General features: G+C 32.8%; 2 protein-coding genes across 2 annotated transcripts; both read right to left on the bottom strand.

Moving 5' to 3' along the window:
* Window positions 1–808: 808 nt before the first annotated feature.
* On the bottom strand, window positions 809–5037 carry LOC125868342 (phytanoyl-CoA dioxygenase). Its single transcript, XM_049548998.1, has 8 exons — window positions 4796–5037; window positions 4597–4657; window positions 3831–3899; window positions 3597–3715; window positions 2553–2700; window positions 2321–2465; window positions 2116–2202; window positions 809–1111 (listed from the first exon to the last, which is right to left on the bottom strand). Exons 1-8 carry the CDS (start codon window positions 4976–4978, stop codon window positions 1069–1071), a joined length of 855 nt encoding a protein of 284 aa, XP_049404955.1. The 5' UTR covers window positions 4979–5037; the 3' UTR covers window positions 809–1068.
* Window positions 5038–6189: 1152 nt separating this feature from the next.
* On the bottom strand, window positions 6190–17080 carry LOC125868852 (uncharacterized). Its single transcript, XM_049549424.1, has 11 exons — window positions 17044–17080; window positions 16724–16962; window positions 14860–15609; window positions 14225–14695; window positions 14047–14151; window positions 13839–13952; window positions 13558–13672; window positions 12862–13101; window positions 12651–12709; window positions 6728–6744; window positions 6190–6229 (listed from the first exon to the last, which is right to left on the bottom strand). Exons 1-11 carry the CDS (start codon window positions 17078–17080, stop codon window positions 6190–6192), a joined length of 2187 nt encoding a protein of 728 aa, XP_049405381.1.
* Window positions 17081–17141: the final 61 nt, after the last annotated feature.

Raw genomic sequence — 17141 nt, 5'->3', positions numbered from 1 at the left:
TAAATCGCTTGAGTATAGATTCTTTATGTTTGGCAATATCGTGAATCCAAGTACATATCATCTATTAATACACGGTAAATTGATGTTTGACTTAAAAGGTGTGGCTATGGTGCTAAAACCTTTCACAAAACAAAGAAAGCTAAGTTTACTTTATCAACACAAAAGTACATGAGCTTTTCAAATTAACAAACATTTTTTTTTGTCTAGAACATAAAAGATGCATGCACCTTAGATGCTCAACATGTTCTTAGGCATCAAAAATATTGTAGAATATGCCAAATTAAAATATTATCAAACCTAACACATAGACTCAAACCTTCTCTCATACAATCGATCATCTCTAAGTTGTTTTTGCAACTCCTAGAGAGTCTCAAAATTGTTTTGTTTCTATAAGCCACTTGATTTGGAAGTTAAAGATTTTGGGACCAAGTCAATTTGATGTTTTATGTGTAGTAGTTCGTCGATAAAGTTAATTTTTTCTCAGTTATCATCCAAAATCTCTCTAAATTAATCATTGTCATATCAATTGATTCTCTCACTCCACTCTCAAAAACACGACTTGAAGATCATTGTTACTCCACCACCATTTCACCCTAATAATACTTGTAGAAAGAACTTGCGATTAAACCAAACCTTGTTACATAATATTTAGCTTCTAATTCATTTGCATGACTAAATCAGTTAACATTGTGAGGTTGATGTGGAGCTTTAACTGAGGTGAAACTTTAACTTGGTGTAATGTTCATTGTTTGAGTTTCATTGGGGGTGATTTGAGCATATTTGAACAAATCTTGTAATGATAAGAGTATATGTAATGTAACCATAAACATTAATGAAAGGCAGATTTGGATGATTTCACAAAGTTCATGGAAATCCGAACTCTAGACAGAGTATAAAAGAGGACTACAGGCATGTGTAAACACCTCAACGAACTCATGTGGACACTCCTCAGCCCGAGGATAATCTCTCAAATACATGTGTTGACGTTGTTGACCCGTCTTTGTTGATTCCTCTCAATGAAATTTTCCATGTTGCAATAACAGATTTGGACCTTCGTCGATAGTTGATTCAAGAACTGAACAAGGGCTCTGGATCTACATTTCTTCTAATCCTGAACAGTTTCAAAAAACAAAAGTAACATGTAAGTTGGATCAAAAGTAGTAACTTATACATCTTCAGCTACAAATCATTCATCAAACACTGTAAACATGCCTTCTCTAGACCCTTTTTCCTTGGCAACGTAACATATTTTTTATTGGCAACGTAACTTAGCTTATTGTTTGGTAAGAATTCTATGAATCAAAGCTACATCTCAGAAATCAGGCTCATTTATATAAACCATCACCCTACGTACATCCTTTTCCACCCCCGTCCTGTCATTATCCAAGGGAGGAGAATCTAACAAGTTATACTGGAGGTTGCCTGATACTAAGACGTATCATTGAACACAAATCAAATGACTTCTCACATCTAAGAAACTACGTGCGATCCAATCCAGATGCAGATCTAATACAGAAAAAAAAAATCAGGTAAACATTTCTGGACAATTGTAACTTTACAACTAGAAGACTCTAAGAGTATCTAACTATATCATTAAAGATTAGTTTTAAGTATAGTTTTCAAAAGTCAGAAGAGGAGATCTGTGCACTTAGGTACCAGTTTAAGAGGTTAAAAGGAAAAAACAAAATTAAATAGGTTCCCACTAGATGATAAAACAAATCAACGTGCCATGCAATGGACTCGAAGTGGAGATGTAGCTATTATAAAGGACAGTCTGGTGTATTTATCTCCCGCTATGCAGATCTGGGGGACAGATCAGACCGAATTGGATCTTATTGTACGCAATCTTACCTTGCAAATATCGCGTAGTTCTCAGTAATTTAGAACCACGAAATATAATGTGTTAATACCTATACTAAGCTGTATTATTGAGAACAACTCGAATTTCCTAACAATCTACAAGTCACCCTGAACACACTGCATGAACCTTAGCAGCTTCCGTATTAGACATTAGAGTTCTTTCCTGATAATTACAGTCAGTACAACTCTGCTGCTTTGCCTCTCAGTAAACTATGGCATTTAGAATTAAAAAACAGCAAAACCCTGGCCACTCACCAATTGTCTTCTGCCCATTTGCAGCCATTAGTATCCACCACATGTAAACTGTATGCATGTCGTGACTTTGAAGACTGGTTCTCAAAACTGCAACCATACATTATGAAGATTGAATGGATAAAAAACATTCCAAACGAGCCAAACACAAATGGTAGCATAACTGACAGTTCTATATGGTCCAAGAGAAGTTCTGAAAGTGACTGACCTCTGGTGAATAAGATCTCCGTGAATGACTACTAAAGATCCAGCTTTTACTTCAAGTGAAACGAAATCTTCCTGGTAATAGCATGGAGATGGCTTATCAAAATGAACCCCACTTTCATCTCTAAGGAATCTCCTCACAAGGCCATCTAAAGAAATAGAACATTTTGTATGTTACATGAAGGAGTTCAATGATTTAAAGGTAGCAAGACGAAGAAAGTTGGGAGAAACAATACTTTTGTGGGACCCTGGTATAGCCCATAGACAGCCATTTACAATTGTTGCGTCCTCTAAAGCTAGCCACAAGCCAGTGCATGTTGTTGGTTCAGTGTACAGAAAAGAGTTATCTTGGTGCGGCACCACTTCACCCCCAATACCGGGTTGCTGAAAAACAGAGTTTTACATGTCACTCGTAGAAGGATGGATAATAGTAATTACAACTCCATTATGGTTTTTGTTTCTTTTCTGTTATTTGTTCAATTGCAAAGAGTGTGGTGACTCCACGTATATCCTCTACGATGTCATCATACTATTAGAGACAAGTGAAAAACATTTTCAAGGGACACAAGAGGATATGCATGGCTAAAGAACATTTAGTAGTTCACTGCATCCTCGCAAGGCTTCAAATTTTTTAAAGTGACAAGACGTGAACATGGTATGAATGCATCCTTGGATAACATGAGAGCAAAGTGATGCGACATGAGCAAACATATATTATTTCAAAAACTAATCTGCTATGAGTACATGATTCATCCAACTAATATAAAAATTAGATAGGACTGATGGGTTACTCAAGTATGGGTTTTGGGCAAACAACAATCATCGAAGCTCTACTGCTTCCTACGATTATTTAATTTTCTTCACTGTTTTACTTAGCTCGCTTACAAACATATTTAACTGCTACTACACAAACCTAACGAATTATATCGACACGTGTCCTTGACCACATAACAAATCTAACCATACCGTTTCCCCGGTAAACATATACCTCGTTTGTATGGAGGACCTAACACCCTGGGAAGCTTTTCTTTTAGATAATTTCATTGACCTTGTTAAATAAAAGAATCGAGATTTTTCTCGTACATTAAGTCCAGAAATAATATCACTTTTCAACTGGGATACATTCTAGCCTTACTAAGACACCAACCTTCTAGAATGACACACACCTATCTGACTGGTGATCTTGAACAACCAAGTATTGGACATGATTTAGCTGAGGACAGTACAAAGATATAGGGCAGAGAAACCCCATTACTAGATAAAACAATACCAGAATTTACCTTAAATATGTACATTGATTGAATGACTACTGGCCTCTTATAACCCAAGGACCGCAACATGCTTGAGACTTTGTCTGAGCTAGAGAAATTATTAAATACAGCATCTTTTTCATGAAGAGCTGCAATAGCACAGGTACGAGAAATCTAAGAACAACCTTGTTAAGGTAGAGACTAAAAAGGTTACTCGAAAAATGAAACAACTCTGTTGACAACAAGTAATCAACAGAACCATACCATGCCCAACTTTATTTATTGAGAGTTGCTTTGGCTGCTTTAGGTTTCTATGTTCATCAAATGCTTTCTCTGCCAAGACCATAAATATCAATAAAGCATCCTAAGCAAATACTTAAAACATAATTAGCCTATGAAAGGAATTGAAAATTATGGACGTAGAAGCAAATATCATCTAAATAACGCCAAAAATGTCTCTCCATGGCGACAAAAAAGTAACATCTTTACAGTTTTTGATCCTGTGAAAGCCAATAATAAACTGATAACTGCCTCCTCAGCTATAATTGAAATCAAGAACCAAGAGAAAAGACTGATATGCATACATCCATTCACTCGTTCTTTTGCAATTTTAATTGAACTTGTTCATAAATACTACCGTTTACAACAAATTTTAAACGGATAAATAATACATTGCAATCACAAACAAAATATGAAGAAACATAATTTCATTGATAAAACAATATGGATATTTATCCCTTGATTCTTATCTCCTAAGATTACTCTATGATGAGGGTCGTAGCATATTTCTCGAACTATGATGATAGGGATAGTCTATCCACATCTTGATCTCTGTGAATATTCCAGAATATATTATACTTCGTATAGGCATGAACTAGAGATTCGAGTAGAGTAGAATCCAAGAATACTAACTGAAATTGAATTCGTCTCTCTTTTCTAGTCCCACAAAATTTTGATGTCTACAACTCCTAATAAGTTAAAAGACAAAATACAGTACAAAAAAACAAGAAGAAATTAAACACAAGCATACCTTCCCAGAAGAATGAGATCTTCTCAGCACTTTCAAAGAAGTGATCATTAGTCGTTTCTTGCTGAAACCCAAATGCCACAAAACACACACAAAATCAAAAAAAGACAAAAACGGGAAACATGGGTTTATCTCAAAACCAAATAAACTAAGCTAATGAATTCAAAAATCAAACTACAGAGTATAAAAATTGAATCTTTACTTGATTCTTGGTAGAAAAAACAGAAGCATCTGAAGAGCAATCAAACTCATCAAGCAACTGTTCCATTCTCTTCCTCATAGACTGGATCTCTTCTTGGCTTGCAAATGATTCTAACACCAAATACCCATTAGTATCAAAGAACTGAAGCTGCTCTGAACTGAGGTTTCCTTCAATAACCACCATGTTTGACTTTCTGAGCTTTGTTTGGTGCTGTAAAAGGGTTGCAGATTTTCTGTATATTTTCTTTTGATAATTTATAGAACTAATATGCAAATTATTTTAAAGTTTGGTACTAAAATGTAAACTCAAAAAATAGTTTATATTTGTTTGTGTTTAGGTGCACGTTCATGTTCTTACCCAAAAATCTCATGATCTTATCCTCCTACGTAATGGTGATGACAAAAATTAACGGTGGGAGTACTATATATGCACAAATCTAATGTTAATGTATACATTAAAATTCATTACATTATTAATATTATGTATTAGTAATAAATAAATATCTTAATACGTGTATATCGTTTGATAGAGTGTATAAGAATAATGTCAAATAAAGTGCATATCATTTGGTAGAATGTATAAGAATAATACTAAATATATAGTGTATTACACCATTAGTAATGTTGACATTAATCATAGAGAGAATATATTTTATGCGTTGTTTGATTTGGTGTATCAAAAATAACATGTATTGCATATTTTTCTAATTATTACTATTATTCATAAAAATACCCTTCACATATGGTGTAAAAGACGTAGAATTTTTTTTTGAGAGATAATTATGTCTTTAATCATGTAAATGCATGCATTAATAACTCTTGCATTAACATTCATTATTATGACATAGTGATCAGTAAAGTTGTTGAAAACCCTTACATTGTACATGTTGTTGATGGGAGGTGTCATATAATAGATATCACATGGAATAAGTTGAGAGTTGCGCAAAAATTGACCCAACGCCACGATCATAAAAATAAACTCGTATTGCTAATATCATGATTTTTTATATATTAATAATAGACACTTTAATGCACAATAGAGTAAGCATTTAGTTATACATAACTTGAAAAATTACTAAACAAGATACTACTAGTACAAGGTAAGACATATTATATTTTGGGAAAACTACATAAATGGGTCATAAAACCCAAAATAATTACATGTTCATATCCAAATCCAAAGTAATTCAAAAAATATCATTCTCTCGAAAAATAAAACAAATTACAGCCCATACCCTTATTCATTAAGAATGATAATTTTCGCTTAACTGATACTAAATCAGTAGATATATATTGTATTGGTATCATTAAGACTGATAATTTTGCTTAATTGATAATATTAGAGTTCATATATTTTTATGGTATCATTAATGTTTCTTGTTCAGAAATTACTCATTAGTCAACGATAGTATCATTGACTATCATTGAGTAATACCTTAATAATACCAATACATTATATATTCTGAACAAAAAAACTTTAATGATACCAATACAATATATATATATATATACACACACACACACAGAGTTAAACGAAATTAGTTGGGGGTAACTAGTGTAATTATTTAGTGAGGTAGGAATGTAAGGGGTATATGTTTGTAATTATTTTGTTTTTATGAGGTATTTGCTTAATTTCCCCTTATATTTTCTAATACAGACTATCAAATGATCACATATATAAACGACCTGATATACCTCTCAACTTTATCATTTGGAATTAATATACCACTGTTATAAATGTGGCTCATATATACCCTTACGAAGAACATATAAACTCTACATGACAAAGTTTCAGACCCTTTTACCCTTTTAATATATCAAATAAAATACTACTAATATATAAAACTAAGTGTGTTTAGTATGGAGGAAAATGTTTTCTGGAAAATGTTTTCCTATTTTCTTTTGTTTGGTTGCAACAAAATGTTGGGAAAACATTTTCCTAAACGACTTGTTTTCCTAAAATCAGCGGAAAACGACTTCCGTAACAAGTCTGCGGAAATCATTTTCCAGAAAAGAAGTCGATGCGCAACACAAGCGAATTTCACCCCAGCCTACGCCCTTGCCCACCCTCAAACGTAGTGAAGGAGCGCTGTTTCTCCATTATTTCTCCAGCTTGTTCCTCTCCAAATTTAGGGTTTCCATTGTTGATCTTCTCATTCATATTCCTGTAAGAATTTCGAAGGTATGCTTTCAATAATTCTTCAAAATATTCATCTTTCACTTGCTTTTCTGTTGAAATACTTGCTCANTATTATATTTTATACATAATTTGTAACGATAGATTAATTTCAAGAATCAATAGAAATTTTTTATATGTATTTATTTTTGAAATATTCTATGTTGTCAATTATCATGATTTATAGTATTTTTACGATAGATTCACTTCAAGAATCAGTGGAATTTTTTGTAATTTTTTCAAAACATATTTTATGTTGTCAATTATCATGATTTATAGTATTTATACACAATTTTTAAATATAAAAAACACAAAAAAAAGACAAATAAATTAAAATGGACCCAATATATGTTATTTTTGTTGTCTCAATTTATGTGACACAAATAAAATTTGGAGACTCATCCAAATTTTCATTTTTTTAAAAAATGTTTTAAGTTATTAATTATTGTGATTAATGGTGTTAAATTGTCCAATAATATAAATTTTAAAGGTACAACCATAAAAGAAGAATGTACAACACTATCTAAGTACATGTAACACTTGTGCTAAGTAGTAGATATTCCCACTTATTATATATAGTAAAAATAATACATATTATTACTTTTGTCTCATTTTATGTGACATTGATAGATTAATTTTAAGAATCAGTCAATTTCTTTTTTTGTGTTTTTTTAATAAATATTTTAAGTTGTCAATTATCACGATTTATTATATTTTATACATGATTTGTAACGATAGATTAATTTCAAGAATCAATCGAATTTTTTTATATGTATTTATTTTTGAAATATTTTATATTGTCAATTATCATGATTTATAGTATTTTTACGATAGATTCACGTGAAGAATCAATGGAATTTTTTGTATTTATTTCAAAACATATTTTATGTTGTCAATTATCATGATTTATAGTATTTATACGCAATTTTTAAATATAAAAAACACAAAAAAAAGACAAATAAATTAAAGTAAAACTTACATAAATGACTATAGTTTTAGGGTTATTAGATTGAAATAGCTATAAGTATCACATTTAAAAAAAAATAGCTACAGTTTGAGTTAAAAAATAGCTAAATTCCATAAATATTTCATTTTTTTTAATACAAAAATACATTCAAAATTAACTCCCACTAAATGAGGTCAGTTAATGTAACTGACAAGGCTATTTTCCAGCCCTTAAACCCACTAATTTGGCACTTTAAAAAATGTAACTGACCTATAAGGTATAGGATTCTGATCAGTTTAAAATTGAAAATATGTTCCTTCTTTCCTTTTCATTTCATGCCAAAAGCAAAAAAACAATTCCAATTGTCCCAATGTTTGGCGATCAACCATGGCTACTATCACAGTTTTGATTCGGCATTCCGGAAAATGGAGCGAAGAGAATTGCTATGTAGAATATAGCATTGACGGGATAGTGTTGAAGGAATATGCTTCGTATTCTGATTTAGTTGATTTGATTTCGGTACAATTGAACGTCAATCTTACAAAAAAGTGTATCAAAATCAAATACATTGTCGAAGGTAACGACACGCCTATGAAAATACGTAACAACATGGGTGTGCGCGTATATGTTCAGTTGAAAAAGATCAATAGTCAATTTGGAGTATATCCCTTATGTGTAAGTATTTTTGATATTGATATAGTATATTCTGATTCTGGAGAAACTTCTATTGAAGGTGATGTGTTGCAACTTGAATACAATCAAGAATTAATTGGTACGAATGATACATTACCAATTGTCCCAATGTTTGGCTATCAACCAGTAGATGCATTTGATGTTGGAAATGATTTAATAATTACGAACAGATCGCAAAAGGAGATAATGATTGATCAGATATACATGGATAAGTCGACATTGAAAGATGTGATGGAAAAGTATTCAATCGAAAAAAGGTTTTAATTCTTGGTGGAGAGGTCAAACTATATAAGGTAAATTGTTGTTAAATTTGTTTCATTTTAAGTGTATTGAGTTATGTTTGCAGATGCAAAGCAGAACTAATAAAACAATATAAATTGAATTCACAGCTATACTCTTGTATGTCAATCTAAAGAATGCCTATGGCTGATGAAAGCGTCAAGTATTAACAAGTCTAAGATGTTCAGAATTAGAGTTTTTAACTCTGAACATACATGTCCTTTAAAGGATGGGGTGCATTCAGATTGTCGTGCAACAAGTGGATTGATTGGAGGAATAATCGCACCTAAATTGAGAAATCACAAGAGGAAGTACACTCCAAATGATATCAGAGATGACGTTAGATTGGACTTGGGTATTGATATTAACTACATGTTGGCATGGCGAGCAAAAGAGAAGGCATTAGAATCGATAATGGGGCAACCAGCTGCGTCTTATGGGAAGCTACCTAGATACTTGTATACCTTGGATAAGACATACCCTAGTTCACATATTCGAATGAAGAAAACGCCTGAGAACGAATTCTTGTATGTGTTTATAGCGTTGCATGCTTTTATAAAGGGATTTGATCATTGTAGGCCAATTGTTGTTGTAGATGCCAGCCACCTTAAATCAACATATACTGGAGCATTCGTATCAGCCAGCACTTTAGATGGAGCAGGTATTTTAGATACATAAATACATTATAATTTTATTTATTTGGTATTCACCCTTTTTTTAAATTATAATAGGGAATATATTACCTTTGGCATACGGAGTTATTGATTCAGAAAATGATGCTTCTTGGACATGGTTCTTTGAACAATTCAAAGAAGCTTATGGTGAAAGAGAGAATATGTGTGTGGTATCTGACCGACATAATAGCATAATAAAGGCTGTATCTATTGTATACAACAATATCCAACATTACGCCTGCATATGGCACTTGTGGGCTAATGTATGCAAGAATTTTCGAAAAGCAAATGAGCAATTAAGTGAAGTATTCTACACTATGGCAAAAGCGTATACTCAAACTGATTTTGATAAGCTAATGAAAAGAGTTGAGCAGTTTGATGTAAGGGTGAAGAACTACTTGGAGTTGGTTGGATATGAGAAGTGGGCAAGGTTATATGCACCAGTTCCTCGTGGTTGGGTGATGACGTTGAATATTGCAGAGTGCATCAATTCGACGTTGGTAGCAGCAAGAGAATTACCAATATTTGACTTTCTTGAACAAGTGCGCTTGATGTTTGCTAGATGGAATTGCACAAATCGAAAAAATGCATCATGTACTTTCACACTACTTGGGAAGAAGTTTCAGGAAATGCTTGTGCTTAATGAATCAAAATCTGGGCGTATGACGGTATGTATGTTGAATAAAGGTTAATAATTTATGAGAAAAATAATATTTGTCATATTCAGTTGATTATGTATTCATTTATTTAAGTATTTAAAGTGTATTGGCTTTCATATGGAGTGTATAAATGAAATTACGTATTGATTCTAGGTTGTCCCGTCAACTGATTACATTTATTCAGTAAGTGATGAAGGGAAGAGTTATATTGTATGCTTGGAAAAGAAGACTTGTAGTTGCAACAGGTTTCAAGTTGACGGAATACCGTGCGCACATGCGTGGAGGGTGTTGAACAAAAAACACATGCTTCCAGATGAATATTGTTCAGACTTTTACAAGCCAGAAACAATATTGAGAACATATGAAGTGCCTGTGTATCCTCTCCCTGACAAAAGTGAATGGAATATACCTGAACACATTGATACCGAAGTTGTGTTGCCACCAAAATACAAGCGACCTCCAGGAAGGCCAAAGAAGCAACGGGAGAAGTCATTTAGCGAGTTTAGCAAAAGGAAGGGTACCAATTCTTGTAGTACATGTGGACAGCGTGGTCATAATAGACGTTCATGTCGAACTGCAACACGGAATGCATAGGAACTGATACATCCCACAATTGAAATGTTCTTTTACTTAATTTTTGTTTTGTCGAATAAATGACTTATTTGCCTTTTGAAATATTTGTTTCTTTATTTGCTTGCTTAAATTATAAATTAACTTGAATATTATCTCAATATTAAACATGATACAAAATTCTCAATCGATAAATATCCAACTATCAAGTTGATACTATTAACATTTATTGATACACACAAACTACTGGTAATAATACTTGAGAATATGTTGGTGAATACACATAAAACATTTACTGAACGTTTATCACTTTTAAGAATGCAAGTATCCAAATGTCCTCAAGTAAGAATTGAAAATAAATGAATATAGTAATACTTGTGTATATGTTGATATGAAAAGACCCTAGTATACATTTATACTATTGAATATGTTGATAAAAAAAAACACACAAACTGAACAAAGATATATATCCAAATGTATGTGTTCAGGCAGACTGGACATTTATACAAACATACATCGATCTCTTCCTACCATTACATTGAATGCAATAACCCAAACAAAAACAGTAAATCAACATGATCATATATAAATAGAAGAGTTGATAATGTTTGACAAAAAACTAAAATATTAGTTTTAACCATAAGCATAAAATAGAAGTTCAAAAAGATAACTAGTATAAGATACTAATCAATCCTAACAAGTTGACTATTATCGATTCTTGCGGGTGGCCTCAACATTTTAGGTGGTGCCTCATTCTCGCTAACAGCCCCTTCTTCCATCTTCTTCGCTGCATATTGCCACAATAGTGCGCCGTATCTGATGCGGTGTAACTTAGAATCAAGGTATTGAACTGGAATACCTTTACCCTCACTTAGGTACTCGGCAAATGCTAGCAAATATATCCCACAATCCCTGAAAGATACACTTATTAAATAGGATATTGTTTATTTAAAAAGTAAATTAAGAGACTATTTTTTTATACTTACAAGTCACCTGATCCCTGTTGAGGTATATCCTCCACATACGTCACATCGTATGCAATGTCCTGATCTTGTGTATCATCTGAATTATTGGCAATCTCCATTGACACATACATTGGCAGAAGCTGAGCAAGCTTTTGAATTTCATCCCTAACATAAGAGTTATGACCTGCTGCTCTGTATGAGTCATATACATAAATGCGTCGTTCAACTATTGACAAAACAGCCAACACCCAGTGATTTTTCTGCTCCACATTCACTGGTATGAACACATTATCGATTGTATTCCATGGAATGGCAGCCATCAACCTATACCCATTTATGTAATCACGTATGTCGCTTTCAACATTTGCAACACATATTTCGCTTCCAACTTTAGCATATGTGGCATAAATTTCATCAATTTTTGACTTGAACAGACAGTCAACAATAGTGTATCTGTAGCGACTATTGATGTTGTACTTACTTTTTTTACGCAAATAATATAGAACCACATCAATATGCTGTCAAAAAAATTATCAATAAATATATGTGCACATCTTATAAACAGAAAGGGCTCCTTTTACATATATATTCATGTTTTTACCTCATCATTCAGAAGTTGTTTATCATAAGACAGAGAGTAGAACCAATTCTTGTTTGATATGAGATGAATACCCAAATCCATATCAACCGCCAATTCTGCTTTTTTATTCTTATACCGATCTTCATCATGCATCCTTTAGATAACAAATAGAATTAAAATTTAAGTATATTATGTGTACAAATGACAATCATATGAAATAAAAATACTTACTTATTCATATGCCTAACAAGGAGCCCTTCACGAAGCCACATTGCATAATCGTCAAAAAGATCATAATTATATGGCCCTCGTATGAAGTCAGAAACAAAAGGATGTTTCTTTTCATAAATTTTTACCACATTGGAAGAGCTACCTGAAATTTTATGTATACAGACACACAAATTGTAACAAACACATTCTCAACTTATTTCCTCATCAATTTTGCATGAAAAATCATGTATGTTAAAAAAAAATATAAGGGAGGGGGGAGGTAAGACATACAGGAGGAGAAACATTATTAATTACCAGATGATGATCCAAAATTTGTCGAGTATGAAGAAGAATTCCATCGATCGGGACGTCTTGTCCTTTGAACTGGCACGGGTGTAGTATCATAAACAACACCCTCTGGATGAACCACAACCTCTGGATGAACCACAACACACTTTTTGGGATTGATTGTGTCAAGGCTAGGTAACAAAACATCAAGCAACTCAAATTGTGACTGTGGTTGTTGGATTCCATCGTTCTGTAAGGCATTAATGTCTCCTGTCTGAAATGAAATGGCAAAAATAACATATATTATTCAGAATGTCGCGCATAAATAATTTATATGAGTAGAACAATTAATATTACACTAATTAATACTTACAGTAGAGATACTATCCTACCATCAAAATTCTACCAAAAGTTACATACATATTTATAGTATTATAATGTATTATATTACCAGTAGGTATACTTACAAAGTATCATATGTATTGTTGGTATTGGAATGTATTCTATTATCAGTAAATATCCTAGTATATAAATATTTCTACAAAAACTAGAAATAAGTAAATACAACTTATAAGTTCATTGAATAAACCATAAGTATTCAATTTATATAAGGTATTTACTTATTTTTGAATACATAATTGAATACATTTTTTAAACACCCTTATAAATACAATAAAATTTAAACAGTGCCTCAAATGATGGCATTCCAACAGGGCTGTTTGCCGTTAGACTGTTCATGTACCGACAAAGGGTCTTGTATGTGTATCTGGGCAGGCTGATAATTCTCCTGGACATTATCTTTGACGTGTTCTTCAAGAACGAATCGAAATGTTTGATCCTAACAATATTACAATAATAAATATTTTTTGTTTGAGAAATGTAACAGAATATTACAATAATAAATATTATGTTTGAACCTTTAAATTTTTTGATGATGTATCTATTCTTGAACATTTTTCACCATCCATTTCTAAATTAGAAACACAATTTAATTCACGTAGTACCTCATTTATATCAAAGTGAGGTTTATCCAAGAATGTTGAGATCTGGTTGCCGTCTTTCATTGAATTGTTGTTCGACCAATCAGGTACATGTGTTGGAGATTTACTTCCATCTTCCTGTTTATGTTATACAAAAATAATTGAGTTTTGTAATATTGGTTAACCTGTATATGTGAATTTATTCTCGTAATTTATCATTGTTGTGCTTAACCTGACATAGTGCTTCAGATTGAGGATTGCTTGTGTTGACTACATCCATGACTTGTTTAAAACTTTCCAGTATAAACAAGCGCAACTCCTTGAACTCATTAGTAACCTGATTATTAAATAAAGTGTAAGAATATATCGGAATACAATGTAAACTAAAAAAAATGGAACAACTTCCTTACAGAATCCTTGAAAGAGGCAAGATCTTGTCTCAACACACCAATTTCGTCTGCCTTGGTATCTTGAGGTTGTTTCGAACTCATTGGTGGTGTAGTGTTGGCAGAATCATCCGGCTGATTATACAACTCCTGTACTGGTACATTATTCTCCACGGGGGTTGAAACAGAACTAAAGGGTGTACTCTTTGCCTTACGGTAACCATGCAATACTGGTGGACTTTTCTCCTTACAACTCGAACCTGCATGCATATTGAACTTTTTGATCGATGTGGACAATGAAACAGTTACCTTCTGTTTACCTTTTTCTTTATTGTGTGGCTTATGACTTGGAGGCTTTGAAGTGAAATCATCATCTTCGTCATCATCTTTGTCGCCAACTTTTTGAAAGGTATTCTCGGGGATTGCATCACTTTTTGATGGAAGCTGATAAAATGCAATCTCCTTTAGTGAAGGTTGAATGTTTTTGTATTTTAACTGCGCACAAAACAATTATAATTAACAAGTATATTGATAGACAACGATATCTGCACTAATTGAATAATGAAAATATGTTAAATTATCGAATTGCCGTTATCACCGAACATTCCTTCCATTAGGAATTCGTAATGTATTCTGCTGTTTCTGGTCCTCCAATTGACCAGTCTGGGAATACGATTGGTCTTCTTTTCAGCAATATTCAGATCAACAGCAGAACAACATTCATATATCCAAACTTGCATGGCAAGAGGCATACCATCAATTCTATAATACTTTTTCTTGGCATCCATTTTTTTTGTTATGCTTTTGACCAATTTGGAGAAAACATCTTTTCCCCAGGGGTATTCATTGTACCGGCCGCTCTCAACTAGATCAAAATGCATCCTTGGAATTGATGAGCTCTTCTTCTCACCGGAATAGATGATCGTACTGATAAAATATAGAATTGCGAATTTAATAGCATCGTCATCATTCCCATCACCCCATACCTTGTTTTTATACTTACTAATCAACTCTGCTTTTCTGATAATACTTTTGCCCTCAAAGTACTGATTGATTAATCTGTTTGGCTCGCTTGTGTCAAACAAGAAATCGTCTTTATCAGCAAAGCAGTTCAACCTAGTAATGATGGCAAATTCTTGAATATCAAAACGGAGTGTGGTATGATTTATACGAAAGAACAGATCATCCGGGGAACTGTCCTCCAATTCACATACCATCAAACACCTAAAGATTTGTGGTTGCGCCCCATACACGTGCATTTTGGTATATGCTCCAAAACATGTATCTTTAAATCGATTGAATTGGGTCGGTGTAAGCTTCCCCTTCAAATCTGTAACTATGTTATGGTTCACATAAACCTGCATGCGCGGGGGTTCGATCGGGCGAGCCAACACATAAAATCTGATACCCTGTAATTAAGAAATACTAAAATATGAAATTGCACTTTTTTTTACATTAATAACTTCATAGTAACCTGATTCTATGTATACATACAAAATAAATATGCACCGACACATTCAAATAACTTCATAGTAACCTGATTCTATGCATACATACAACACATTCAAATAGAAGATGCACCGACATAAAATAAATATGAATGCAAATAACAATCTGAAAAGTTCCACATATTCAGTAAACTACCATTTAACTACAATCATTTTCAAAAAACAAAATGACAACATAACCCCAAATACACTGGAAGGTATTCAATGTGTGAGAGTATGCCACACTAAAGGTATGCCATAGTATAATACATTAGAAGGGATATCCTCCACATAACCTTTCTTGTTCGACTTACTATACATTAGAATGATATTGCTTACAAGTTACAACATACACGAAAAGCCATTGAATAGCATGCTAGACAACAATCACATGTACAAGTACATTAATATTTCGCGAGTAACTGCATTTATGCGACTTAAAATAATAAACATATTAAGGCAACTACATACATCAACTTAACAAAATAAGGATCTCCTACACCACATATAAGTGACACAATCAAAAATAATCCAAGCTCTATTAAAATGTAACTACTATGTAAAACTATGCACCAGAAAAAATCCTATGTGCCAGAACATAATGCAAAATGGTTACACCAATAAACATTGCATGCAATTTGAATACATTACAAGTTGAACACTAACTACAATCCTACATCCAGATTACTTGCAACTTCTAATGCTCATATCAAAAGAATATTACATGTTCAGTTAAAAGAAGCACTTCAACATTCATATTCATACAGAGCTAACAATATCACCACTAAAGTACTACAAGTGGGGTTTAAGGAGGTTAGCATGTAACATTACCACTAAGCTCAAAAAATTAATATGAGTGAAGAAACCAAGCCAAAATACTACAAAGGCGCCTACTCTAAAATTTCCAGTTCCCGATACTCCAGTTTCAAATTGTATATCCTCCACCTAACCTATTTACACTCAATTTACAGTACACTGCAGGTATATATGTATACACTTATCTTACATCCCAAAAAAACTTAAAAAATATACATACCTCTAGTTCTTCTTCACTCATTTCTTCTTGTTCTTCATTAACTATATGTTTTTCAATCATGCCCGAAACAACATCTTTGACTTTCCTCCTCTTGTCAATTTTTCTTTCAGCCACTTTCATTATTGACCCTTCTTTCCTTTTAGAAGAGCCCGACCTTACTAATGCATCATTCAAATCCAATTTTATAGGGCTATTAAGAAATTTCGATTTCTTCTCTATCTCCATCGCAGCAATGGAGCCTGAAATTTGTGATTGCATTTGCGTTATACACAAATCAAATGAGGGTATCCCCACCATGCAATTATCAGGATAATATGTACCTCTTGTGATCCTCCTTGGAGTATTTGTTTTCGACATTGCAATGTTGAAAACAATCTTCAACTTCAACACTAGAAAGAAACATAAACGTATACCTATA

The sequence above is a fragment of the Solanum stenotomum genome, chromosome 6, assembly GCF_019186545.1.
Source record: "Solanum stenotomum isolate F172 chromosome 6, ASM1918654v1, whole genome shotgun sequence".
Taxonomy (NCBI): domain Eukaryota; kingdom Viridiplantae; phylum Streptophyta; class Magnoliopsida; order Solanales; family Solanaceae; genus Solanum; species Solanum stenotomum.
This window is presented reverse-complemented; position numbering and strand designations above follow the sequence as displayed.

Bases quoted from the DNA above. Each gene is read 5' to 3' on its own strand.
- LOC125868342 (XM_049548998.1), bottom strand. From the start codon at position 4,978: ATGGTGGTTATTGAAGGAAACCTCAGTTCAGAGCAGCTTCAGTTCTTT. The intron at 3,900-4,596 runs GTATGCTTGTGT...TGGTCTTGGCAG, and splicing joins GATCTCATTCTTCTGGGAAG to AGAAAGCATTTGATGAACAT. The intron at 2,701-3,596 runs GTAAATTCTGGT...TCTGTTTTTCAG, and splicing joins AATCAATGTACATATTTAAG to CAACCCGGTATTGGGGGTGA.
- LOC125868852 (XM_049549424.1), bottom strand. From the start codon at position 17,080: ATGTCGAAAACAAATACTCCAAGGAGGATCACAAGAG. The intron at 13,673-13,838 runs GTACTACGTGAA...TAATATTGTTAG, and splicing joins CTCACTTTGATATAAATGAG to GATCAAACATTTCGATTCGT. The intron at 13,102-13,557 runs GCAAACAGCCCT...TTCAGACAGGAG, and splicing joins GGTACATGAACAGTCTAACG to ACATTAATGCCTTACAGAAC.